Source organism: Coniosporium apollinis (genome assembly GCF_000281105.1).
Source record: "Coniosporium apollinis CBS 100218 chromosome Unknown supercont1.3, whole genome shotgun sequence".
Taxonomy (NCBI): Eukaryota; Fungi; Ascomycota; class Dothideomycetes; genus Coniosporium; species Coniosporium apollinis.
In genome coordinates, this window is record NW_006913265.1 from 743163 (window position 1) to 769787 (window position 26625).

At 55.4% G+C, this 26625-nt stretch overlaps 10 protein-coding genes across 10 annotated transcripts; 6 read left to right on the plus strand and 4 right to left on the minus strand.

Moving 5' to 3' along the window:
- Nucleotides 1-1049, plus strand: W97_00956 (uncharacterized protein; the record flags this gene model as incomplete). The annotated part of the gene is made up of 4 exons (XM_007778867.1): nt 1-41; nt 146-297; nt 380-823; nt 889-1049. The coding sequence occupies 4 exons, from the start codon at nt 1-3 to the stop codon at nt 1047-1049; spliced, it is 798 nt and encodes a 265-aa protein (XP_007777057.1).
- Nucleotides 1050-2252: 1203 nt separating this feature from the next.
- Nucleotides 2253-4085, plus strand: W97_00957 (uncharacterized protein; the record flags this gene model as incomplete). The annotated part of the gene is made up of 1 exon (XM_007778868.1): nt 2253-4085. One exon carries the CDS (start codon nt 2253-2255, stop codon nt 4083-4085), a length of 1833 nt encoding a protein of 610 aa, XP_007777058.1.
- A 3068-nt stretch (nt 4086-7153) lies between these two features.
- W97_00958 (uncharacterized protein) lies at nt 7154-8294 on the minus strand (the record flags this gene model as incomplete). The annotated part of the gene is made up of 3 exons (XM_007778869.1): nt 7154-7944; nt 8076-8190; nt 8253-8294. 3 exons carry the CDS (start codon nt 8292-8294, stop codon nt 7154-7156), a joined length of 948 nt encoding a protein of 315 aa, XP_007777059.1.
- Nucleotides 8295-9892: 1598 nt separating this feature from the next.
- Nucleotides 9893-10888, minus strand: W97_00959 (uncharacterized protein; the record flags this gene model as incomplete). Its single annotated transcript, XM_007778870.1, has 1 exon — nt 9893-10888. The coding sequence occupies one exon, from the start codon at nt 10886-10888 to the stop codon at nt 9893-9895; it is 996 nt and encodes a 331-aa protein (XP_007777060.1).
- A 1348-nt stretch (nt 10889-12236) lies between these two features.
- Nucleotides 12237-15378, plus strand: W97_00960 (uncharacterized protein; the record flags this gene model as incomplete). The annotated part of the gene is made up of 4 exons (XM_007778871.1): nt 12237-12714; nt 12774-14395; nt 14445-14525; nt 14578-15378. The coding sequence occupies 4 exons, from the start codon at nt 12237-12239 to the stop codon at nt 15376-15378; spliced, it is 2982 nt and encodes a 993-aa protein (XP_007777061.1).
- Nucleotides 15379-16119: 741 nt separating this feature from the next.
- Nucleotides 16120-17778, plus strand: W97_00961 (4-aminobutyrate aminotransferase; the record flags this gene model as incomplete). Its single annotated transcript, XM_007778872.1, has 3 exons — nt 16120-16430; nt 16482-16517; nt 16572-17778. 3 exons carry the CDS (start codon nt 16120-16122, stop codon nt 17776-17778), a joined length of 1554 nt encoding a protein of 517 aa, XP_007777062.1.
- Nucleotides 17779-18502: 724 nt separating this feature from the next.
- Nucleotides 18503-19726, minus strand: W97_00962 (uncharacterized protein; the record flags this gene model as incomplete). The annotated part of the gene is made up of 4 exons (XM_007778873.1): nt 18503-18535; nt 18594-18793; nt 18859-19304; nt 19401-19726. 4 exons carry the CDS (start codon nt 19724-19726, stop codon nt 18503-18505), a joined length of 1005 nt encoding a protein of 334 aa, XP_007777063.1.
- A 2157-nt stretch (nt 19727-21883) lies between these two features.
- W97_00963 (uncharacterized protein) lies at nt 21884-23154 on the plus strand (the record flags this gene model as incomplete). Its single annotated transcript, XM_007778874.1, has 2 exons — nt 21884-21937; nt 22234-23154. 2 exons carry the CDS (start codon nt 21884-21886, stop codon nt 23152-23154), a joined length of 975 nt encoding a protein of 324 aa, XP_007777064.1.
- Nucleotides 23155-24302: 1148 nt separating this feature from the next.
- On the plus strand, nt 24303-24873 carry W97_00964 (uncharacterized protein; the record flags this gene model as incomplete). Its single annotated transcript, XM_007778875.1, has 2 exons — nt 24303-24667; nt 24765-24873. 2 exons carry the CDS (start codon nt 24303-24305, stop codon nt 24871-24873), a joined length of 474 nt encoding a protein of 157 aa, XP_007777065.1.
- Nucleotides 24874-25312: 439 nt separating this feature from the next.
- On the minus strand, nt 25313-26392 carry W97_00965 (uncharacterized protein; the record flags this gene model as incomplete). Its single annotated transcript, XM_007778876.1, has 1 exon — nt 25313-26392. The coding sequence occupies one exon, from the start codon at nt 26390-26392 to the stop codon at nt 25313-25315; it is 1080 nt and encodes a 359-aa protein (XP_007777066.1).
- Nucleotides 26393-26625: the final 233 nt, after the last annotated feature.

A 26625-nucleotide genomic window follows, 5' to 3' on the forward strand; every position in this document is an offset into this window, starting at 1 on the left:
ATGAAGATTCTTACGAAGGAGGAGGAGCAGGCGCATTACAAGTAGGTCACTCGACATCCAAGGCTAAGAGGAGCTATCAATCTATCGCCAATGGCTCGAATAGCAAAGCTTCCATCACAGAGCATAGCTAATGAGTCCATCACAGTGCGACGGTCCAAGGCGGCCTTCTCGGCGGCCTCGCTGGTGTCGCCGTCGGCGGTCTAGGAGTCTACGCAGCAAGCGCACGATCCCATATGTTCCGCCAGCTCACAGTGCCATTCCGAGCTTTCCTCGTCGCATCATCAGGAACATTTGCCGGTACAGCTCCCGTCGGACCCCAGAGCTTACCTATCAGGCTCAGCGAAGAACATTTGCTGACCTGAACCTTTTTCACCTATAGCCATCATCACAGCCGACCGCGCCTCCAGAGGCTACGAAGCCCAACGCAACCCCCAAAAGCGTTACAAAGATGAAGCTCAGACGACAGAGCGGCAGATCGAAAGGCAAAAGCCCTTGACGCAGCAGATCACGGACTGGGCCAAGGAGAATCGATATCCAATTATCTTCGGAGCGTGGGTGTTGTCTATGGGCGCGTCGTTCGGAATCGTTTCGCGGAACCCGTACTTGACCGGCCAGCAGAAGCTCGTACAGGCTCGTGTATACGCACAGGGTCTCACGCTAGCGGTACTACTGTGCAGTTTCGCGTTCGAGGCCAGCGATGCGGGTAAGGGTGCTGGGAGGTGGGAGACCGTCAGATATCTGGATCCGAATGACCCGACACACAAGCATATAATTGAGAAGAAGATACACCACGAGCGGTATGCGGGTGAGGATCAGTGGATGGGTATGCTGCCCCTTACTTACGGACTACAATCATGTCGCTGTGCGTAACCTGCTGACTTGCCACAGATATGGTCGCGGCTGAGGAGCAAAAGTTGAAGGAGCGAGACCAGCAAGTTAAGGAGCAGGAGGAGAAAGATGCCAAGGAGGGCAAGAATTCCAAGGCGAAGAACAACAACAACAACAACAAGAATTCAGAGAAAGACTCGGGGAAGGATTCAAAGAAGTGATCCTTGGATCAGAAAAGACCTCGAAATAGGATCAGCACTCAGCGCTTTCTGCAACTTCCTACCCCTTCTGTACACATGCATATTTTCGTGTTCTACAGGGAAAGCTCTACGATTGCCGCAGGGATCATAGGGTTTAGCCGGTCTCAGATCTAGCTGTTTGTATATCATAAGTTATGAGCGACGGCAAGATTCGGCATTATTTCTTATATGCATCTCAACTTCATGCAGTCGTCAACGTTATCGTGTCGCTAGCTATAGGAAGGAAAACACTACCAACCATGACGGCGCTATTCGCTATCAAAAGATTGAAGCTTTCTAGGGCCAACCGCTCAGAAAACCTTTGTATCTGCCTTCAGGAGAATGTTCTTTCTCTACAACAGCGTTTGTAGCTGTCAAACACTACGAGGCCTCTTTCCTTCACAATAGATATTCATGAACGCTTGACTAAGTGTGTAAGAGTGTGTAAGAGTGTGGTTCCCCTAGCCCATTCGGTGCACGTGACTTCGCGCTCTTCGGGTGCTTCACCTCGCCAACTTGGCCGCCGCCCCTCATCACAAACAATCCGGACTTCATTTCGCTCCCGTAATTGGGCAATTGTTCCCTTGGTCATGGATCTTGCATCATAATTTGACGGCCTTCACAATTTTCTTTTCGTCTCGTGCTTTCGATCGGTCACTGCCCAGGACATATCTAACACCTGTGCCGCGCACTCTTAACCTACTCAGTTCTGAGTGAACACAAACCAACGCTCTACACCTTCATGTACATAGCAATTCGGAGGATCCAGTAGCTGCAATGACCAAAATGTCTATATCTGCGTCAGAATCGCAGGTTCGTATCTTCCCTGGCAACGCTCAAGCGATTGGAGGCATGAAGCTAACTCCTGACCATATATAGGTGCATTTGGCAAAAGCGGTATGCGCAAGCAAGACCACCATAAGTCCTGCTGGACCGTTGGCGAAAGATCTAGACACACTAGTCGACGAACACAGCCGAACGCCAAAGCGAGGCCGCAGCTCATACGAGGAGGGCAATGGCACACACAACGAGGGTCAAACACTGAAAGCCGAAGCTCACGCATCCAAGAGGAGCCGCTACTCACATTCCAAGTCGTCTCACCGCGCGTCTGAAGAGCTGTATGCATCTACCAGTAGCCGTAACTTCTCAAGGCCAGGACGGCCCTCTAAGTTCCAAGAAGGAAGCATGCATGACAGAGCAAGCGACAAGCCGCCTAGCGTCTTCACGCGTCTCTTCCCGACTACGGCGCGAGATGCAACGGTTGAGCACCTCATGGATGATTACATAGACAATTCGGGCGGATCATCATCCTCCAAACATGGAGAGAAGGCAACCCAGCGAAAGGGCTTGACGCATCATCCGAACCACTCGATCTCCACTACCGCCACCGCGGACAGCAAGCAGTCTGGCATCTTCCGTTTCGGTAGATCGATCGCTTCGTCGTTTAACCCAGTCAACCTTTGGCGTAGCGTACAAAACAATTGGAGAGAGTCTCGGGAGGAACTGATACAGGAGGCGATTGAGGAGGAGCGCGAGAAGCAGTTTCGGGAGAGGCAGGCGATGGCAGAGGAAACTTATGCTGAGCTCAAACGGACTGGACAGCTTGGTGCTCTAGGCACTCAGACAATGCCTCGCAATGCGAAGATCTATGCCGCGGGTTACACCAGCTCGACGGGAAAAGAGAATACCACTGGCACATTCCGAGATTCAGCCATTCAGATTGACGATGCTCGATCCTCCACTGAGACCAAGGAGAGCCACCGAGTGGCAAGAATACTGGGACCGCAAGACACGGCAGACCGTACCGCGAACCGGGGACCACTGTTTGGCTTCAAATCTCCATCGCTCACGAATCTTAAGAAGGTCCGTTCTGAAGCTCATCTTGGCCACAAGCAATCAGGCTCTTCATCGCTTTCGCCGGAAAGGGCTATAGAAGAACACCAGTCACTCCGCAAGGCGAAATCAAAGAAGGATCTTCAAAAGCAGCAGAAGCTCAACAAGCGCGTCAGCGACCTCGAGGCGAAACTGTCGGAAGCTCGCCTTCAACTGAATCTCGCGCTTGGTGAAGCTCATCCATTACCAGCCTTACCGCCCAAGCCAACGCTCGATCATGCGTATAGATCACGTAGCAACTCTCCGTTCAAAAAAGCCTTTGTTCCTGGGCAGCTTCCATCGTTGCCTTCTGAGCGGATCCTCTTCCCAGAGCTTCTGGAGGTGGAGAGAAGCCCTGAAGGCCATGGCACCAGCCGTGTTGAGCACTCCGTTCAAGAAGCGGTGGTTCCCGAGTTGTCTACGCCACCAGTGTCTATCAAGCCAGCAACTACTAACCCTCCGGCCTCGCAAGACGCGCAACCAAGTGATATCTGGACTGCAGACATAGAACCTGCCCCAAAGTCCCGAGCAGCTCCTCCCAAGGCCAGCAAGAAGCGCAAAAGCGGCAACAAGAGCGACCTCACCTACAAAGCATCCGCAGAGCCCGAAGACGACGCCGAATGGGAGGCCGCCTCGACCCCGAAGAAGAAGCGCGCAACCGCCAAGACCACCGCCAAATCGAGCCCCAAAAGCAAAAAGAAGCGCGAATCTGTGCCGGCTTCTTCCGCCTTCGCTACTAGGACAACTTCGCTGCAGGCGCAGATCTTCGAGGACCCTGAGCCAGCGGTCCAGTCCTCTCCCACGCGCACAAGCCTCGAACTCACGACCGTGGAGGAAGAGACAACCGTAACGACCACAATAACCACCATCGCGATCAACGACGTTCCGAAGAAGCCGACGGCGTTTGCGACGCCCTCGCATCCGAGTAAGCATCGCGCGAGGAGCAGGAGCCGGGAGCCGAGCAAGGATGGACGCGGACGCTCTGTGTCTCCGCCTCCAGGAAACGGCTACTTGAATGGGCAGATCGAGGAGGAGGACGTTGTAGAGCTGGTGCCGGATGGAGGAGAGGTGCTGCCGCTGCCGACCATGCCGCAGGGGCTGGAGCTGGTAAGGGAGGAGTTTGAGTGGCCGGATGATGTGTTTTGAGAGTGTGGGGTGTGGGGGAGTGCCAAGTATGGTTTGTAGGGGGCCTGACGGTGTTTAGGTTTCCTTGGAGAGTTGAGCTGAATGTGGAGGCGGGATCTGGCAACGTTGCGGTTCTGCTCATTAGCGCTGGGCATGTTCAGTGGGAGTTTTCTGGGATTGGGGGTGGGGCAGTCCTGTGGCAGCGAGTCTTGCATTCTGACGTACGACAGGGTGGCTTTTTTGCTGGTTTACCATTATTGCAGAAAACGGAGATGTCGGGGTTTACGTCACACGAAACGGTATTCGATATTGCGCGATCTTTGCTTGTCCAACGATCTGAGATCGGGCACATTGATACCGTTGGGAACAGGAGCTGTCTCTCACCCAGCTGAGGGTCAACGCTCAAGACGAACCACGAATCACGTCGCACAGAACAGCATTCATTGCAGACGTCCTCCAAATGGTTAAGAATATTCCGTAAGAGTTGCACCAACACCCAACACCCTCAATATCAACCCCCTAGAACCGAAGCTCAAAAATCAAACCCCAAAACTCAATCCGCCATAACTACATCTCTCACCTCCATAATCCTCACCGACCGCTATCCCCTACTTCCCCTCCTTCCTTCCTTTCTTCCGCCCGCCCCACGGCTTCTCCTCTCCCTCACTATCGCCGAAGCTATTCGGTGGCGAGGACTGGTAAGCGTAGGAGCGCCGACAGTATGGCAGGCGACAGTCGATCTTGCGCACCTTGATCGTGCCGTTGCAGCTGCGGGTTTTCCAGTAGCGGCACGTGCTTTAGTGGTGGAGCCGTGGATGGTTGGCGTGGTTGGTGCTGATGATGCTGATGGGTGTTGAGGTTGATATGCTGGTACGTTGTATTGAGGTTTTGATGTAATGAGAAGTCGATCGGTTGTTGAGTGTATAACGAGTTTTGGGAGAGGGCAGTGGGATCTTGTACTCCCTTTGCCGGTCGTGGGTGCGGTGAGGAGGTGCGGAAGCTGTGTCAGTGTGTTTCTCTGGGAGAGCGTCTTGCACAGTATGATAGCATTGTGGTGTGTCTTACTCTTCAGTCTTGGATGCAAGGGTTCCACTGGTTGGTGGGCCTGTCTCGCGTTTATTTAGAAACTTCATCCGTGCTAATAAACTAAGACAAGTGTAGCATCTGAGTCGACCCGCACAGTATGCCAGAGACTCTGAACAAAGGACCAGTCTTGCGCCGTCATGGACTCTTAACCGGATTTTGGACCGTAGTGATTGACGAGGTTCTGCGTACTTGCGCAATCAAAGAAGGACACGATTTGGAAACACAGCCAATAACACGTGATGAGAGACTCTTACATCGAAACTGCCGTCGACTGGTCGCACGGAGAAGCCATGTTGCAGGGGTGGTGGCGTCATCGTTATCCACTAACGTTATGGATCGCGGTGTCATATTGAAGATGATGCACACGCAGAGCCGACGGTACATATACTGGCAAAGGGCTGCGAGGACTTCATGATGGGCAGACTCCGAATGCCGTACGATGACAAGGCCAGAACACCGCAGCTGAGACGTGTCATAGATGTTCTGAGGCAGGTAAACTTTATTAACTTGCTGCAGCTGCTTGCAATAGTGGAAGTTTTGGCTTCATGATAGTGTATCCTGACAAGTTGGGTGAGCATCATGAAAACAAGACATGCTGTTGACTTGCCTATCGGTTGAACGACTTCGGGGTTCAGCGCGTTACAGTGTTGGGGCACAGAGTCTAATCGGTCATCTCTCATGAGGAGGTGGAAGTAGGCTAGACTTCGTGCTCTGTAGCTGCTGTGGTGGTCTGTAGATTCTTGCCTGCCTAATAGCCTGCACGATTTGGCCCAGGGAGATTCGTCTAGCCTGGGTATATGCGCAAAGGTCTTCCCGAGGAGCAAGACGCCTCTGCCGGGTTGCTTGTTCCCCAATGGTGATCAATTGACGCAGATACACCGAAGCGATGGCCTCAGTCGAGCAAACTAACGAACTAGCGTCCAGCGACGTGGCTGTTGAAAATGCGCGATAGTAGTACACTCTCATACGTGGTTTCGAGGGATCACACCTATGTGTGCATGTGATTGGCGTCTTGCAACATGATGGACACGCGCATCTTTGGGTGTATAGACGGCCGGGTACCCGACTGGAAAGCGTAGTGATCGCTTGCCGATTGTGCAAGAGGCTTCCCTACGAAAGAAATATTGGATGTGATGGAGATGGGATTTTGAAACCATTTTCGACGACCGCGATGGCGTGATAACTGCCAGAGTAGTGAAATCCCCTCAGTGCATCCTGAGTTGGTCGGAGGGTCTGATGTTGGCGAAAGTGCTTAGAGCCTTGTCGGTCAGTTGACCACAGGAGCCATATCTCTTGTGGTGCATGTAAAAGTCGGTGAGTGAAGATAGATAGCTCGGGACAGCATCGAAAGAGGTTGACACGAAATGACGGTCATGATTCGCGTAGACGTTTATCGCTAGCTGGAGAGCGGCGGAGCGTGACTGATTTAGCGGGATGTCGTGCAACATTAGTGTCAATTCTCCGTCGCCCGATGCGTACGCGGTGTATCTAGGTCAGCGAATTTCCAACAGACGCTGCAGCGGGTAGTTGCATCATCGGGTTGATCATCTGCTAAGCGCCGGAATCTCGCTTTGCGGAGGAGAAGAGTAGTAAGGTCATCGTGGAGTCTTATATGTCAACTACGCTATGTACCCGGCTGAACTGAGCGATACGTAATGAAAATATAGGAATCGTATGCTAGTCGTACAGATAGCAAGTGGTAATGAAAATTGTGGACAGTGAGATTGAAGGAAAGCTCAGGATGCTATGCGTACACATTAGAAGCGTTATGCCGTGACATCAGCCGTGATAGAATCGAGGCAGCCATCAAAACAAACGTGAAATAGGAAAGAAAGCGATGCTATAAGAGATGTCGCGTGTACGAAGAGCGCTGGAAGCAACAATGCATACCTTCCATGAAGCGTCGAGGTGTCGTGAGACCGTTATCATGACTGCATGTCAGACTTTTGATATGCGCGCTAAAAGAGAAGACCTCCCGCTGTGCTTCATTTGCTTCAGTCGTGTCATATCCCGACCGTGTCTTTGAACGAGTGTGGCGTTGTGGTTCGATGTTGAAATTCCTCTGTTCCTTCCATTCGCGGTTCCTGCTCACGGTGTTCCAGTACAGCTGGATGAGCGAGCGGACCTATAGGATGCGGCCGGGCGTATCCAGGCCTGTCGCTCGGCCCCGATGGCGTAGTTTCCATATAAGGTGGCCCGAGCCCACCACTGCTTCCTTGGCTTTGCGATAGCCCCTGCTCCTCCTGCTCCTCGGGTTTCGTCGTCTTTGATGGTCTGCCACGCTTGCGTCTTCCAGTACTCGGTGTCTCAGAAGGCGCGTGGACGCCCCTCGCTCGAGGCGGCGTCGTTAGGGGCGCGATAGGCGGCGCCGAACCGGGTGTCATAGGCATGGGCCCTCCTTCGGCAGCTCCCGAAGACGAACGTCCAGTTTTTGACCGCTTCGCTGGTGGTGGATAAGTTTCCCCCCGTGCAGCTGCTGCCTCTGCTCTAGCCTGAGCTTCTGCTTTTGTCGGCCGTCCACGTTTCTTCCTCTCACGGCCTTCGCCCGTTGGCGAGCCCATGTACGGCGGCTGGTTGAGCACATCTGGGGGGTACGGATGCGGAGGTCGAGGCTGTATGAAGCGGCCGAGGTTAGTCGAAGAGTTAGGAGGGAGTAGGCGACGTTCCGAGATTTCCGGGGCCGGTAGATGTACTGGACCAGCGAGAGGTTGGGGTCTGCGAAAGTCGAAAGGAGGCTGCTGTCCTGCACGAGCCATTTCGTCGAATGCGTCTTGACAAGATCTCATAGAGCGGCCTTCAGTGACGAGTCAGTAGCTGTGGGGTCATGCTGAAGATTTGCGCGAGCTGTTCCACCAAGGCTACATAAGCGCATGGATGCAGGATGACAGCGCTCACAGTACTGAAGACCGCACTTTGACGACATACCATGCGGCAATGGGATATCCTGCCATCTTAGCTGGATCCCAGAGTCTCGGATGATCCCAAGTAGCACATGTGAAGGTATCGGACCAGCTTTGAGTATCTCGGCCAGTAGCTCGACCTGGAGGCGCAAAGATGAGTCGCGCGAAGGTTGCGATAGTGGTGGCTTGCGCAAGTACGTACCTTTTCATGCTCGGTCCAGGGCCTTTCTGCGTGTGCTTCCATGTCTTGCCAGCGGCACCTCGCAATTAAAAAGTGAACGAATGGCAATGCGCCCGACTTAAAGCCCAATGCAAGAAGACAAACTAAGAAGAAAGGCGAACACAGTGCCGTCACTGCAGGTGCGGGCAGCGCCCTAAAGCGACAAAGGTGGAATAACAAAACGAACGGATGGATGGGCAAGGGACAAAACGACGAAACGAAGGTAAAGACGGCCGGCCTGGCGGTGGTGCTCATGCCGGCAGGCAGAGGTCTGGTAGAGGAGCGACCATGAGGCTGGAAAAGGACAGAATAGAGGTGCAGGAAATTGCTATGCAGACGTAGGGGTCGAACATGTACGCTTGGATGTTTTGCAGTGTTAGTGCACACTACCTGCATGGCTTACCGCCGTCGCCGCGGAGGGAACGGCGGGCTCAACATGACGAGAGCCGCGGCGATGACCTGGGGCAGCACCAGGGACGACTTGCGCCTGGCCGGTCCTGCATGCTGCGTGCTGCATGCTGCGCGCAAGTCGACCGTCGGTCTTTGACCTCGCAGCTGTGTGTGTGTGTTGAGAAGGGCGTTGTACGGAGGAGTAGCGTTGTATCTTTTTCGCATCTGCTCCAGCCCGCACGCGCATTGGTCGAGGCCGAACGGTGCTAGGATCGCCGACCTTCCCGCATAGGGCAACGCGTGCTATTCGCGTCGACGCAAGCACCGGAACCTTGCCCGCTGGCTTGACCACGGCCCGGAAGCGCCAGTTTCACGAGCAGAATTTCTGATACGACGGGCGCGGCTCGTCGTCCAGCTGGGAACGTCTCGTCTCGTCTCGTCTCGTCGTCGGCCTGGTGGCTTGCGACCGGTCGCATGCGTCGAGTGTCGGAGGGTTTTCGGGCCCAGGGTGCCCACTTGAACGTGCAGACGTGCAGACGTGCAGACGTGCAGACGTGCAGATGTCCAGGCAGCCTGAGGCACATGGCACATGGCACATAACCGCCGACCCTCAGCGCTCGATCTGGAAGGAAACCTCTGGCGCAGCATCTTGCTCGGTGAAGTCGGCAGCGGCCTACTTATAGCCAGTCCATGAGCTGCACCTCACCGCTCATGCCTCGCTGTCGCGCTTGCGAGCCTCTAAGCCTCTAGCAAGCGCATTGACACGTAGCGCTTCACCAACGGTGTACTTTCTAGCTTCGAAAGTGAGCCTTTCCACAAGCACCAAGGAATCGACAAGCAACGTCTTGGTTCCTGTCTGATGCATGCCTGCACCTAGCGTGGGGTTGTTCAATAGGGACAACTGGAATTAAGGTTGGTTCGGCATGTTGGACTGTGCATGTGTCCCGTCATCCGACAAGGCTCGCGGACTCCTCTCAACCTTCAGAGATATTGAAGCATACACGAATCGGGTTTGATCCTCGTTGCGTGACCCACACATTTTACTCCAATCACGAACATACGGAACGAAGCGACTGAAGCTGCAATTACGTGCAGAGCCGTACCATGGTTCCGCTTTCGCTGATGCTAGCTCTGGTCTCGAGCGGAAGTATCACGGACTCCTTTCATCACCTTGGAATCGCCCATCCGACTGTTGCTATCCTTGAGCCATGCCATCGCCAACTCGGCTAACGCTAGAACCTCGCCTTGAGGAAGCCTAGTATCGCTTGTCCGACCTCTTCAGGCTTCTCCATCGTCACCCAATGACCGCTCTCAATCTCCTTGACCTCCAGATCTGGCAACAGCCCCTTCTCCTGCGGGAACTTGATGGCAGACGTCAAGCACACGGCGTCCCTCGTACTCCCAAGAAACAGCACCGGCACGTTGACGCGAAACCGGTGCTTTGGCAACTCCTTCTCGGCCTCGAATTGATGGTTGTCTTTCATGGCATGGTACCAGTTAAGTGGAGCCGCGAGCCCGTCTCGCTTCACGACTTCCATCCAGGGCTCCCTCCACTTGCGGTCCTTCGCATACCATTTGAGCTCAACACGCTCGTCGGCAAGGAGGTACTCCCTCATGGCACCGCGAGTGCAGAACATCCGCTTCATCCAATCTTCCTTATCTCCGTGCATTACGGTCCAGAAACTCTCAAGGTGGTCGCCAATGGTTTCTGCACCATCTGGAGCGGTGAACAGCTTCCAGTAGGCCAGCTGCGGGTATCCACACATTTCTTCCGACATGGCCATGATGGTGTCCAGGTCGAAGCGGTGCTCCTGGTCTGGAGGCATGTACGCAACATTCAATAGGATCAGGCCTGCAACGCGATCTGGATGCCATAGGTAAACCCGCTGGGCAAGGAAAGAGCCCCAGTCGTGGCCGACGGCTATGACGTTTTTGATATGCTCAGCATCCAGAAGCTCGACCATGTCGTCTGCCATGGACTTGGAATTGTATTCTGAGGCATTTGTGGGCTTTGAAGTCCCGCCGTGGCCAAGGATGTCTGGTACCAGTATCCGGTACGGGAGGTCGGTCAGGTAGGTAACAATCTCGCTCCAGAGCTGGGCACTATCAGGGAAGCCATGGAGAAGTAAGACGGCGGGCTTGTCATCATCGACTGGGTTCGTCGAGGAGTAGTAAGCATACGTGAGGGATCGCGCAGTTGTGAAAGATCCGCGCTCGAAGCCCTCCATAATCTTGGCCCCGACGTCTGCGCTATCGTTCTGAGCTAGATGTTGGAGCCTAGTGTCGGTGGTTCCGAAATGACTTGTTCGAAAGCAACGCCGTAGAACGAGTCACAAATGGACGTGAATGGGAATATCGTCCCGCGACGGGACAATCCAGTCAGTGACAGCCGGACTCTGTTGGGTCTATTGCAAGCCCCAGCAGTCTTTTAGATTGTAATACTATCGGAAGCTGACATCTGCGGCAGGTCATCTTTATTGGGGAGGTGGTCGGGCCCTCGGGATGTTGATGTTTGGGATAAGCACGTGATCTGAATTGAGCGAGTCATGCCGCCAAGGAGCCTGAGTCGGATCACTGCGCACCTCGAGATCTCAAAGCCATCTTTCCCCACGAACTGTGTGAAAGTCTGCCCAAACATTGTCTCATCTTTGTCTCTCAGCTGTTGACAATCCACCAGACACCATTCATTGTACCACCGCGGCGCTGCTGAGAGACCAACCAGTTGATCAGCTCAAAACCCTTCCAAGGCGGCGCTTTTCCTTCAGCTTGTTGACGCTTTCTATCTTCCTGTAGATGTATTGACGGCAACAGCTTGGATGGCCACGAATGGCACTATCATGCGGCGGATGGCTCTAAATACATGAACAATGACTTCTACTATTCACCTCTCTCGGCCAATTGATAATTCCGATTGTTGATTGCGCTCACCTCTTGGCGTTCTTGTAGCCGAGAGAGCTACTCTTTTCGGTGAGGTTGCAGAGCCGCAATTGCATCTTTCATTATTCTGTGCTTTGCGACAACTGCGCCAGCAGCGAAACCCATTCTTTCGGCCCTCTCCCCTTACAAGACGGCCAACCGGGCACCCAGAACGAACACGTCGTCCTTCTGAAGTTCTCGCATTCCTTGAAGCCGACCCAACTTCGTCAAGCGGCATCGACATCGCCATCCTCCGCTCCACACTCTTCCTATGTCAAACTGCGTCTGCAGTCGACAGCCACTGAGCCCGTCCGCTCGTTCGCACCCGACGTTCCTTCAGAGAAATACGCGCGCCGCCACCGCATAGTTGAGCCTCGCTGCGGGCCACCGGCTGTCGCCTCGTAGAGTGTTGCACCTGCAGTGACTTCCCTACGGTCACCAGGTCGTTTCCTAGTTTGAACGTATTTCTATAATCTGGGTCTGCGACGTGTGATTCATGCTAGAGGAGCGTTATTCACATCGAGTGGGTAGTAAGGGGTGCCGCTGTCGAGTGACTTTCGACGTCTTCGTGGGTCGCTTAGTGCCTCCTTCCGCAGCTTTTGCGCATTCTCCATCACAACTTCAGCTTCCACCCCGCTAATTGCTGCAACATTGCCCACCATGTCGGATAGCGATCGTGATGAGAAGCAAGTCGCGCCGATTGCGGCAGAAGTTAAAGGCCTTAAGATTGAAGCGGACAGCCCCTCGGAGGTGCCCTCGCCCTTGACACGGCCGGCATCGCACAACATGGACGCTCAACCCACAACGTCTAATGGCACCGCATCACAGTTCATAGCTCGGTCGAAAACATTATCGCCGGTCAAGAAGGAGAGCCCATCTCAGTCGCCTGTTAAAGGCGAGCAGGAGGAGGTGGTAGGGGGAGACGTTACGCTCAAGCTTGAGCCTGGAAAGGCTCCGAAGCTGTCAAGAACCACATCTCAGAAGATTATCGCACGGCCGCCTTTACTTTTCCTTGACTGGGAAGACAAGACCGAAGAGGCCACTTCCAGTTTCCAGGTGCTGCCGGATTGCGTCTATGCGGCGAAGCACCTGGGCTCCACCGAGCCTGCGCTGGAATGCGACTGCGCTGAGGAGTGGGGTACGTCGACCGCCTCTAGTGCTTGACACAAGATTCTGGCTTAGCTGACGGCTCTACAGATTCTGCATCGAAGACCAACCATGCCTGTGGCGAAGACTCCGACTGTATCAACCGCGCGACGAAAATGGAATGTGTGGGCGATTGCGGCTGTGGCAGCGGCTGCCAGAACCAACGCTTCCAGCTAAAGCAGTACGCCAACGTCACCGTCATCAAAACCGAGAAGAAAGGATATGGACTGCGCGCCAATACCGACCTGCGAGCACACGATTTTATCTTCGAATATATTGGCGAGGTTATCAATGAAGGGGCGTTCCGACGACGGATGCACCAGTACGATGAGGAGGGTATTAAGCACTTCTACTTTATGTCGCTCAGCAAAGGCGAGTTTGTTGATGCGACAAAGAAAGGCAACCTCGGTCGGTTCTGCAACCACTCCTGCAATCCGAACTCATATGTGGACAAGTGGGTGGTTGGGGACAAGTTGCGTATGGGCATCTTTGCCGAGCGCAACATCAAAGCTGGCGAAGAACTAGTTTTCAACTACAACGTCGACAGGTATGGCGCAGACCCTCAACCATGCTACTGCGGCGAACCGAACTGCACCGGCTTTATCGGAGGCAAGACACAAACCGAGCGCGCTACCAAGCTTTCCAACACTACCATCGAAGCCCTTGGTATTGACGATGGCGATGGATGGGATCTCGCCGTGGCCAAGAAGCCCCGCAAGAAGAAGCAAGGCGAGGACGATGAGGAATACGTCGACAGCGTCCAGCCCAAGGCTCTGGATGAAGCCGGTGTTACGAAGGTCATGGCCACGCTCATGCAGTGCAAAGAGAAATGGATTGCCGTGAAGCTCCTCGGCCGCATTCAGCGTTGCGACGAAGAACAAGTCCGTAACCGCATAACCAAGATGCATGGTTACCGGATTCTCAAGACAACGCTGTCGACGTGGATAGACGACTTCAACGTTGCCCTGCAGGTCTTGGATATCCTTTTCCAGTTCCCGCGAATTACACGAAACAAGATCCAAGACTCCAAGATTGAGGAGACCGTGGAGAAGCTCACGACTTGCGGCGATGAGCGTGTTGAGACCAAGGCCAAGGAGATCCTTCATATCTGGAGCCAGCTCGAAGTCGGTTACCGTATTCCACGAGTAAAGCGGGATCCAGCCGCGATGGTGGTAGCACCCCGTGACGACCGAAGACGCGACCAGCAGGACCGGTCAAAGTCGAAGTCGCCATCACGCTCTCCTGATGCTCCACGAGGCCCCGCTGCGCCTTCAGGACCACGAAGCAACATGCCACAGCGAGGCGGATTCTTCGGGCCACGACCTCCATACCGTCCTCGTCCCGCTCCATTCAACGCTCTCCCAGCTGGCTGGTTCATAGCAAAGTCTGATGGTGGCCAGACATACTATTACAGCGCAAGCGGTCAGGTTACATGGCAACGTCCGACTGCGCCAGCTGCTCAGCCACCTCCACCGCCGAAGGTCGTTACGCATGAGCAGAGGCTACAGGAGATCATCAACAGCATCACCCAGAATACGACACCGAAAGAGAAGTCGTCCGCGTCAGCTACACCCCAGCCTGTGCAGGAAGAACCAAAGAAGGAGAAGGTGGAGCGTAAAGATAAGTGGAGATTGTATCCTGAGGAGAAACAGAAGAAGCTTTACGAGAACACGGTGAGATTCCTTCATCATATGGCTGTTACAAACACTGACCGTATGTCAGCTGGCTCCCTCCGTCCAGTACGTGATGAATAAATTCAAGAAACAGCTTGACCGAGACGACCTGAAGCGGCTCGCCAAGGAGGTAAGTAGTGCTCAAGCTTCCAGCAAGCGCGCCGCTCACACGCTGGTAACAGATCACCAAAACCATCGCGAACTCGGACTTCAAGCACAAGCGCGTCAAAGACCCTACAAAGATCACCTCAGATCAGGAGAAGAAGATCAAGAAGCACGTTAAAGAGTTCTTCGAGAAGGCTGCAGCTAAAAAGAAGGAGTACGACCGGAAGAAGGCTGAGAGAAAGGCTAAGGAGGCAGCAGCTAAAGGAGCTTCTGCGACACCTATGGACATCAAGGTCAATAGCGACAATGCCAAGGTCAAGGCTGAGGAGGATGAAAAGGCGGATGTCTCGGACATCGAGCTTGAAGAGGAGAAGATCGAACCAGATTCGCCATCGGAGCCATCGCCCAGCTCGTTAGAACTCAAACGGAAACGAGAGGGGTCAGCAAACGATGTATCGCCTGCAGATGACGATGCCGTGCAGTCGAAGAAGCTGAAGGCCGAAATTCCTCCGCCGCCCCCTCCACCTCCGCCTCCAGCGGAAGACATACCGGACGCTGTGGATGACTCTGGATTCACCAACGATGCAGACGTATCCGGGTCCTTCACAGACGAAGCTCTGGAGGCCGTCAATGGAGCCTCAGACTACAAGCTCGAGGCAGGCGATACTCACGACCGAGATTGGATTCCTGCGGCCAGCATGGCGAAGCAACAACATCTAGATTCCCCAGCGTTAAACGGTCATCCCAGCCCCATGCAACTTGCGACACCTCCAACCAACGGCTCCGACGAGCAGGAGCGCAACGTGAGGGCGAAATCACATGGATTCGAGGGCATGAATCCGGAGAGGCTTCGGCAGCTTGGGTTGACCAGCGAGTAATACGTGCATCTGCTACGCGGGATAGTCTCTACATCATTAGGAGCTAATACTACAGCTTCATGCGGCGCGCTCATGGGGCGTAAGCATTTGTTTTCAGGGACGGGGGCCACGGTGCACCAGATTGGGTGTTCGTGTGCCAGGCGTTGATACCCGGTTGGAAGCATTTGGGCGGGAGCAGGGAGGCGGATCCTAGTTACAATGAATCTTTGTAGGTATACTACCATGACACATCTCAGGTAGCTAGAGCATTGAGGCAAGCGGGGCCCTCACTCTGGCTGGCCAGCTATTTACCTCCAATTTTTCGCAGCTGCAAAGTTCTTCAACCACCGTAACTGTCAACCCCCGCAAGCCACCTCAATCGCTCCAGATTCGAACACGCCATGGCAACATTGTAATGCTGCTTATCATGTCTTCAACGCCTTCCTCGGATTCACTCACCCACCTCGGATCCAATAGCTATATTCGGCCTAGCGTCTTGTGTCTTGGCGCTGCGCCGGCGGGTGGCACGCAACGGCTTTTGGCGGTTATCAACACTGCCCCGCCGATTGACCTCGACTCAATTCACTCGAAGAACCACTCTCTGCTCTTTTTGAATCTCGTCCAGAGGTTGACACTTTGAACAGCCAGCAAACCAAGCGAGCGGACTGCGCACTCCACCCTCGTCGACCCGTCAATCGCACGCTTGACGCAGGGCGTTCTCACGCCACTTTCTATACAGTAGACTGTGAACTTCGATCAATCATGGCCTCCCTCCTCCGCACAACGGCCCGTATGCGGCTATTTTCTGCCCATAGCATCGTCCGACCGACCTCGAGGCTCCCAATGCCAGCCTTCGCAGCAGCATCCTCGAGGCACATGGCGTCGGCTGCCGCTGCCGCTGCGGTCCCGGATGCGGGCGAGCAGCCATTCTTCGATGATGAGCCCAGAGGGCCAATCATCAAGACCGAGATACCGGGCCCGAAGAGCCAGGAAGCCATCAAGCGCCTGACGAAGGTGTTTGATACGAGGAGCTTGAACATGATGGCGGACTACACGAGTAGCTTTGGCAATTAGTAGGGACAATCCTGGCTACGCAAAGACAGACATTGGCTGACCAAGACCAGCCTCGCGGATCTAGACGGCAACCTCTTGCTCGATGTGTAAGTCACAGCGCATAGACCAATTGAAGACACCACGGCTGACACAGCAGCCAGCTACGCCCAGATCGCCTCGATTCCCGTGGGCTACAACAATCCGTCCCTCCTCCTCGCCGCTTCCTCCCCCCAGATGGCCTCCTCGATCATCAACCGGCCCGCGCTGGGCAACTTCCCCTCGCACGACTGGGCCGACATCCTGGAGACCGGAATCCTGAGCGTCGCGCCCCGCGGCCTAAACCAAGTCTTCACCGGGCAGTCCGGCTCCGACGCGAACGAACTCGCCTACAAAGCGGCCTTCATGTGGAAGCGGCGTCAAGAGCGCGGGGGCGCCGACGTCGACTTCACCCCGGAGGAGATGAGCTCTGCGATGAACAACCAAGCGCCCGGCGCGCCATCTCTATCCATCCTCTCCTTCAAGTCCGCCTTCCACGGCCGCCTCTTCGGCTCCCTGAGCACGACCCGCAGCAAGCCGATCCACAAACTCGACATCCCCGCCTTCGACTGGCCGCAAGCGCCCTTCCCGGCGTTGAAATACCCCCTCGAAGCCCACGCCGAAGAGAACGCCAAGGAGGAACAACGCTGCCTCGACGAGACCGAGCGCCTCATCACAACCTTCCACCATCCCCCGGCGGCCGTCGTGATCGAGCCCATCCAGTCCGAAGGCGGCGACAACCACGCGACCCCGGCCTTCTTCCGGGGCCTGCGGGCCCTGACGCGCAAGCACGGCATCCTACTCATCGTCGACGAGGTCCAGACGGGCGTCGGCGCGACCGGCCGCTTCTGGGCGCACGAGCACTGGGGCCTCGACGACGCGCCGGACATGGTGACGTTCAGCAAGAAGGCGCAGACGGCGGGGTACTATTTCGGGAACCCGGAGCTCAGGCCCAACAAGCCGTACCGCCAGTTCAACACGTGGATGGGGGACCCGGCGCGCGCGATTCTCTTCAGGGCGATCATCAAGGAGGTCGAGAGGCTGGATCTGGTAAGGAACACTGCCAACACGGGCGAGTATCTGTATGCCGAGCTGGAGAGACTGGCGCAGCAGTATCCGGCCGAGGTGAAGAACTTGAGGGGCAAGGGCCAGGGCACGTTTATCGCGTGGGATAGTCCGAGACGCGATGAGGTGCTGAAGAAGGCGAAGAGCGTGGGGATTAATATCGGGGGCAGTGGTGAGAGGGCGGTTAGGTTGAGGCCGATGTTGGTGTTCCAGAGGCATCATGCGGATATTTTGCTCGACGGGCTGGAGAAGGTATTTAAATCATGAGGAGATGGGGGGCTGGTGGGGGGTGAACGATTGATGACAATGGGCTCGAAAGTCGAAAAGCGGGCGTTTTGGTGCGATGTTGATTTTGTGGTAGATCGGACTACAAGCGCACACGATTCATTGGGGGTTTTCTGACCGGTTCCTCTTTGTGTGTGTGTAACTGGCGCGAAGTAGTCCTTCACAATGATTGATTTGAACGGAGACCGTTGAGCAGAACGTGCGCGTCGAGATACGTGAACGTAATCATGCGCAGTTGTTCCGCAGATGGGAATCTGTTAGTCTCAAGGCCCCAACTTGTACTCTTGGATATTGAGCCGATTTAGTGATATCTCATTATAATCCGAGTACACAGTACCTCAAAAAGACGACCTCATCGAGTGTTCCCGGATGGACTGCAGAGCTGAAGGCTGCAGACAACAAATGATCCACGACGTAAACAAAAACGCTCAGATACTGCAGATGGAGATTGCATCAAAAGCGACCAGCAAACGAGGTGACCGACAAACGCCTGAACACTGATGCATGACCCATGGACATCGTAAAGAGGAGGGAGCACATAAGAGAGCGAACGCATGCCAGATAGCGTTAGAAACATTTTGACGCATGAGATAATAGAGCCCGTCAACTTCCATGCAAAAGACTAAATGAGACGTCTCGAAAGGAGTGTGGTGCTCCAGCTTGAGCATAGACGCGTAAACCATGAGATGTGGGTAAGATACGACTTTTAGGCTCGTGATGCAACAACAGCGACTGCGATCTGGAAGTCAAAAGTTAGCACTATTCATATCCGTGCGCTCAGAGAAGCAAAAGCTCACTATAGCTCCTACAAGTGCGACCCCAAGAACCGCCATAATCCGATTCAGATTACGCCACCATTTGGCTTTCAGATACCCCTTCACATCACACGGACCAAGACTGATGTCGACTGCACACTCGACGTCGTGCTGGCTCGTTGCAGCTTCTTTCGACCGCTCCGGCTTCGGCGGTAGAGGTATGAATGCAGCGATTAACCAAGCTTCCGACAAGTCAGCAAGTCCGTTTTACGGAAGATGAGGCGTCGAAAGGGGTTAGGAGCCTTACACAGCGGAAAGATAAATCCAAAGCAAAACAGCATGATCTGGATATTCGCCCTGCTAAACACCAAATTCCCCAGCGCCTCGTCCAGCGACGGCGGCCTCCAAGTGCTCAGCCGCGCATTACTCCTCCGATCCGGACTCAGGCGCGGGGTAAATGGCTCCGAGATCGCAGGGCGCGGGCCACCAACCACGAAAATCTCTTCCTCGACAGGTGCATCTTGTACTTCTACGACTGCTGGCGTGTCGGCCGGCGGTTCCGGAAGAGAAGCTTGACGTAGTCGCCGCCGCGGGTTGAAGATGCTGAGGGGAAAGCTAGATTCGATGGGCGAGCGGCTCGGTGCGGTACTCTGCACCGTTTGCGCTGTGCCGAGGCGGGAGTCCGAGACGTCGGTCATGGAGGTGTTGGTCTGGGGCGAGGGGAAGCTGTGTTCGCCGCGGCTGTAGTAGGATCTGTGGTTGTGTCAGTATATCCCTCGTTCTGCTTGGCTTGCACTTTTTAGTTGGCTGGAGCAAAGCTAAAGCGGCTGGATGCGGTGTTCTGCGTACCTAGCCCAAGCTGGTATGACCGACATGATTGAGCCTCCTGAACTCGGCCGCGATTCCGTCGAGTGCCTGCTAAAATTCGCAGACCGCTGCGCTTTGAGCTGCGGAGACTGCAGTTCGCCCACTGTGTCCTGGCGCTCGTCTGAGTCTCTGCCCTCCGCCAGCTGAGTATTTACGACAGAAGATTGCGAGATGGAAATCGTGGAATCATTGGGTAGTGGCGATCCTTCATTTGCTCCGGACGAAGCCGTACTCGTTATTGTTGCCCTTCTGCGCGGCCGTTCGCTTTGCACCCAGATGTCGGGTATTGACTGCGACACGTTCCGCATGTGTTGCGAGCTGCGCGAAGTGCGATCCGACTCTGACGGTATCGTGGACAGCGCGCTACTCCATTGCGGCCGGTGCGAGTATGCGTTCATCCGGGAAGGGTTCTTCGGCAGGACACGAGAGTGTGCCCATGAACCGCTGGCTGAGGGCGGCTTGACGATCGGGTATTGCAATCTAACACCTCTACCAAGGGGACGTCCGATGGCGGCATCTGAAGGCGTAGACGGGGTCGACGCTGATCGAGGACGTTCCTCAGACTCGTACGAGTGCACGGTTGAGAAGAGGGATTCTGATGACTGCTTGGGGCGCGCTTTGCCGGCTCGTTTGGGGGTAGTCGAAGCCTGCCTCGAACTGCGAGAACGAGAGGAACCAGCGGAAGCAGGACGTCTTTGACTTTTTGACGGGATTGGTGGAGGGAGAGGTAAGGTAGGGTTCGAGGAAGCCCTGCGATCTTCGTGCTTGCGGAATGCTATGGTGTCGGAAGATGCTGAGGAAGCCAATGAGCTTTCGGAGGGCCTTGTTACTAGCGATGGCCTTGCTATTAGGTGGTGGGCGATGGTTGAAGTTGAGGGGATGACTGCTCTTATCGTGGAAGACCTGTCGCCCGGTTTTGCCCCGTGAAGTATGCCCAGCCCTTCGATCCAGTTATCATTGTTGAACGTCGCAGGTGATGACGGAGCTGTGGTTGTCTCGGAGTGGCGACTGGACGATGGAGATAAAGGCGACTTCCCCGCCGTGGTCGGGGGGTCTGACGCATTCGTAGACGACGAAGCTCGTTTTGATTCATCAGATTGTAGTGGTTCAGGGATCAGTGCGTTGGCCACCTCGGCATTGGTGGGAACTTTGGGTTCTGAAACGCCCGAGACCTCGTCTTGGAACACCTCGATGGCGGGCGCATTGCGTGGCCTGAAGATTTGCGACGGATTGCTCGGAAAAGGAGATTTTGAATATATGTGCGTGTCTGAGGGAATAACCATGCGGATGGTAGGACCAGGACCGTTTAGTTCGTTGAGACTCGAGTTTGACCGCACGTGCAGTGCTTTCCGTTTCGGTGAAGATTTTGGAGATGACTTGGAAGACCCTCGTGATCGCTTTGGTGACGCCGGCCACCCTCCGGCACTGGCAGATGTAGACATGTCGTGTATCGTATGGCGACAGTGTAGGATGATTAGATTAGGGGAGGGCCGTGGACAATTAAGATTACTAGTATATGACTATCAAAGAGAGACAAGAAGATGCTCAGATATGGCGTGATATAGTGATAGAAAGCTACCAGTACATATCAAACAAGTGATTACTGGCCCGTAGAGAGCATAAAATGATAGCCAGAAGAGAGGAAGCGGATTCGAGAGTCGACTCTCAGGAGAGCAGATGAGGAGGAGAAGCGGTGTATCAGCTTCTGCAAGTGATGATTGCATGCAGAGACCAATGTCAAGCACCCGCACCTCGCCCTCGACCCAAACTGAGCGATCTCAAGAATCCGGAAGAATGAAGACGTAAAGAGAGTCACAGGAGGGGCTCCTGAGGGGTGGTGAGAGTGAGGAAGAAGAGAAAGAGCGCAATCGGTCCAGCCGGATTGCGCACTCGTCAGCGTTGAGCCCCTCTATCGATACTCGATAGACACAGACGGGGCTCTCTGACGCGACTCGTCCAGGAGCGCGTTCTGGTAAAATGAGGTTCTAATTAAACGCACGGAGAGGGCGGCCACTAACGCCCGCCAACGGTCGGCGGCGTCGATGCGGCGAGTCGGACTTGGAGGCGCAGTTTTGGCTGACGGTCCCAATGGCCTGGGTTTCGAAAGCGCGGTAGCGGGTCTCGGGGCTTGATCGCTTCTGATTCGGCGGTTATGCGACTGCTGGCTGCGTATTTCGAGAGATTGGATGATCAGCCAGAAACACACGCGACTTGTCGCGTCTTCTTATATTTGTTCCACTGCGCTCTACGCGCTGTATCTGCAGCGCCATCTCCATGATGGAGCCTGCCGAGTTGTTGCCCCATCTGTGGGCTACTACGACAAAGCGCCTGCTGAGCCGCAAACGACTGGCTGGGCGGTTCGAGCTTCACAGAATCTCAGACCGAAACCCTAGCCCCTGCATATCGACACCAACTAGCTGAAGAGCATCTTGTACTACACTCTGAACCAGACATACCCTTACAGGATGGTCATGAAGAAAGAGCCTGCGATATCGTCGCGATTGGCAGCCGCCTTGTCTGTAGGTGCCCGTTTCATTCATCTCCGTACACAACGGTTGGCCTCGCATGTTTCACCCGTTTGACTGCGCCTCATTGAAGCACGGTGCCCGAGAAGATGACGCGAGGAGGGGCATGGCATTGCGGGGGAGCGCCAGGTGATTGTACTACTGGCAGTTGAAGACCTGTCGGCGACTACAATGACTTCAACATATCTACTCTTGGCGCACACTCCATCTCTTCTAAAAGACATCGGCATTTATAGCATATCAATACCAACTTACTCAATGGCGCACCTTCTCGCTAACCGCACACCTAGATACTATTCACTGTCCTCTACGTCGCTCCCTTCTATCTCTCGCGCACCACCCGCCCCTCCCCCTACCTCTCCCGCGACACCCCCCAAGTAATCCGCGCCCGCATCCGCGCCGTAACCCTCTCCTGCCTCCTCAGCACCCTAATCACCATCTACATCACCAGCACCCACGATGGCTCCTCTCTATCCCAAACCCTCCACCTCCTCGGCTGGTGGCCCTTCCGCCCGCTCGACATCCTCAAAACGCTCCTCCTCTGCTCCATCCTCTTCGCCGGTCCGCTCTACGAATCCGGCATCGTCGACGGCGGCTGGCGCGACTGGATCCGGGGCCGCGACCTAGTAGAGACGCTGGGCTCCTGGATCGGCTACCGCAACTTCGTCGCCGGGCCCGTGACAGAGGAGCTGCTGTTCCGCAGCCTGATCATCCCGCTGCACATCCTTGCCCGAGAGTCAGCGCCGCGCATCGTGTTTCTGACCCCGCTGTACTTCGGTATCGCGCACGTGCACCACTACTATGAGTTCAGACTCACGCATCCAGGCACGCCGGCTCTGCCCGCCCTGCTGCGCTCGCTGTTCCAGTTCGGGTACACGAGCGTCTTTGGCTTCTTTGCGGCTTTTGTGTTTCTGAGGACTGGAAGCGTCGTCGCTGTTACCTTGGCACACAGTTTCTGCAATTGGCAGGGGCTGCCGCGACTTTGGGGACGGGTGGGTGAGCTGGAGGTTGAGGCGGGCGTGCCGATGGGGCCGCCGGATGTTGGGGATGGGAAAGGGGGTGGTGATGCGAGGAGCGGTCCGCCTTTGCGAGCTGGTCTGGGGAATGTGTGGACGGTGGTGTATTATGTTTTGCTGGTCGCAGGGGCGGTGGGGTTCTGGAGGTGCTTGTGGGTGCTGACGGAGAGTGAGAACGCGTTGATGGTGGTGTGAGGTGTGGGCAACGCAGAAATTCTGATACCAAAAAAATCGATGATGCGCCTGTCTTCACCGGCAATGTTTGCGATTCGAAGAGGATCAAGGTGCATGAGGTGACGCTCACCAAGGCATCGAACGCTTTGGCAATCAGGCTACTGCAGTGCCCAGACTACTCTGGAGGCTAGACATTGTGGGCCAGGATACAGATCATTCGATATCTGTTCAGAACGCAAGCATGAAGCTCTGTTTAGATATTTGAAGATCAACCGCTAAGCGTGGCTGGTGCATGAGGCTGAGCCAGACGCACCGCCACCGCTAACGTTGGTCTCAAGAAGTCCAATGACGTCGCAAACGGCCCGTTATCGTGACACCAGCCTTCGTATTCAGTAAACAGGGTTCAGCGCCCCATGTCCAGCGGAGACTTTTCAAGGCCTCGCAGACCAATCCGGCCCTGATCATGCGCCCTCTCCGCAGTGCAATTTGTGAGCGCAGCCAAGCGAGCTTTCTGCCTTGTGCAGTGTTCCACGCAAGGAAGAAGATCGGCGTGTCCAAGCCACTTGTTTTGCGCGCAGGGGCGTGCGTGGTGCCCAGAGGCGCTGGCAGAGCTCTGTCAAGCTGGGGGCAGGCTTGATCACAGACCTTGAAACCTGCTGCCGCGTCACGTTTGGGGATGGGTTGAGTATGACAAGTCTTGGGGGCGGCGCTGATGATAGGGTCGATGAATAAGCTGCGAGGCCTGCTGACCTGGCTTGACATTTCTGATATCTGAAGTCCCGCCGCTGCTGCAACTCTCTATCTGCTCTATTCCATTCCTGAATCTCCAACGCGTTGAGAATTCGTGTCAGATATCACCGACGCGTCGGACCTTTTCGATCTCGCCCTCCCAGACCTCGCGTCACCGTTCCAGCCACCGTTTCGATACGAGCTCATTCACTCTCCACAGAACGCGTTATCCGTAAAGCGCTGCGCCCCCAAGTAAGCGCCCGCTGATTCACTCAAACGCCTTCTATCTGCTGCCCAGCTCCACTGCTTCTTCTCTCCATCTCTCAAATACGAACGAAGACGTCGCTCCAAAAACCAGCTCATCCCTCTCACTCATCCAAGCTGACATCCACAAGTCAGCCTAACTCTTCAACCTTCCCAACCCCCAGAAATCCACCAAAATGACCTTCAACTATACCCTCCCCCTGCGCGTACTGCAAGCCCTGTTCGCGATAATAGTCCTCGGCTGCAGCGCCTGGATCGTTTCGCTCTACGACGTGCCCGGCGCGCGCGCCCCGTCGTCCATCAGCTTCCTGCTCTTCACCTCCATCTGGACGCTGCTAGCCCTCATCTACCTGATCGTCGCGCCCGCGCGCTTCCCGCAGTATGCGCACAAGTTCGGCATCCTCGGCGTCGAGGCCGTCACCATGCTGTTCTGGTTCGCGGGCTTTATTGCTGCCGCGGTGTGGATCGACAACTGGGGAAGCTGTTTTGGAAGAGGGTGCAGGACTGCGCAGGCGGCGGTCGTGTTTGGCGCTTTTGAGTGGTGAGTTGCTCCCCTGTGTGATCGGGGGTGGTGAGAGGAGGGTTTTGGTGGGGAGGGGGGGTACATGGTTGATGGGGCTGATGTGTGGAATTCTTAGGCTCTTGTTCACGGCTACGACTGTGATGGCGGCGCTGCATGTCTGGCGCACGCGCAATACGCAGAATAAGAACATGGATCCCAACATGGCCGTCCACAACACCGTCTAGAGGAAGGGTGTTCGGTCCGCCTTTGCTACGATTCCAGGACGTGTCATGAGCATCAATTGAAGTATCTCGACTTGCTCTTACAGCGCGGTTGGCTTTGGGTTGGGTTTCGCGTCCAAAGCAGTCTGGATTCATGGCGCCCGACGATTTCCTTGCTAATAATGTTGCTTTGCTTGTCATCGGCGTGGAGCGATACCCAGGCGGAGTGTTTTGTGTCACAATCTGCGTTGCTTGCGCCTTGGATGACCTTTTAATGCACCAAAATCAGCGATGGAGAGAGGATAACATTGTAGCAACAAGGCGTTGATTAGCTGACCGCTCGACTTAAACTAGCGCTATTTTGAACGCCCTGTATCTAGAAATACGCCACGCTATGCTAACATCAGGTTCTTCGATGGAACTCTAAAGTGGCACAAAAGCCTTTGGGATTTCTGCATCCTCTTCAACTCTGCTTACTACCAGCCGCCCCATCCCCCTCCCCCTCTTGCCCACCAACTCGCCTTGCAGCTTTCGCCCTCTCCTCCGCCGCCCTCGCCAACACCTCTCTCCTACTCATCCCCCCGGCACTAACCTGCCCACCCGCACTACTCGCAACCGTCTCCGCCCCACCACTCCCAAGCACAAACTCCCCACCCGTCCACCCCCCATGATCATGCACCTCCCCCTCGCTCGGCTCATAAAACTCCTCCCCGCCCACACTCCTCCCGCCCCTCGTCCAATCATCCCTCTCGACCTCCCTCTCAATCTCCCTGCACAGCAGCCAGAAATTCCGATCGTGCTCCCCCCACACGTTATGCGCTAGCTCGTGGCACAGCGTCCTCCTGATAGTCTTATAATCCCTATACCCATCGTACGCATCCGTGCGCAGGCGCAGCTCGATCACCTCGCCGCGGTTGCGGTTGAGCCCCAGCGTCCGGCTCTCGTGCGTCGTGTGCTCGGCCGGGTTCATCTCCGTGAGCAGCGGGACGCTGAAGCGGTGCCGCCGCATGCTGGCGCGGATGCCCGGGTCGTCGCGCAGGCGCTCGAGGAAGCGGAGCGAGCGCTCTGGGTAAGGGAGGTAGGGGAGCGGGCGCAGGGTGGTGAAGGTGTAGAGGGCGTCTTCTTGCGCGCGGCGTGGGTCGCGCGAGGGCGAGGGCGAGGCCGGCTTGATGCCGCCGTAGGTGCGCGGGGTGCTGGCTTTGGTGACGGCGGATTGGAGCGTCGAGACTTCGGTGGCGGTCGAACCCATCAGGGTTATCTTTTTGGAGACGAGGGAGGAGAGCGGGAGGGTGGCGTCTTTGAAGGGAGGGCGGAGGAGGCCCGTTTTGGGCGCGATAAGGAGTTTTTGGTTTGGGGGTGGGATTGAGAGTGTCGACGTGATCGTGTTGGAGAGGTCGGTGATGGTGGCGTCGGAGGGGAATGTGAAGGTGTGAGGGTTCCCGTGGTGGGTTATTGTGAGCTGGATCGTGTCGGAGGCATTGTTTGCCATGTCGGTTGGAGGGGTGGAAGCCTTCGAAGGGGTTTGCTCATCGGTTGATGCCATGTCGACGTGAGGGAGGCCGTCTACGGAGAGACTTGTTGTAGCTTGTCAAAGACATCGTGGACGGTCGACAGGCGGTGGCAGTGTTAACCACGCAATGCTTTCACTGCCTTTCGGAGAGCTTCGGGGTCGTGGTCGCCATCACGTCATTTGTCAGCGGAACGTCGTAGCTCACAGGCACGTGATATGCTTTGACAGCTGCCAGCTGTGAGGCTGGAATAAAGCATCCCCTTAAG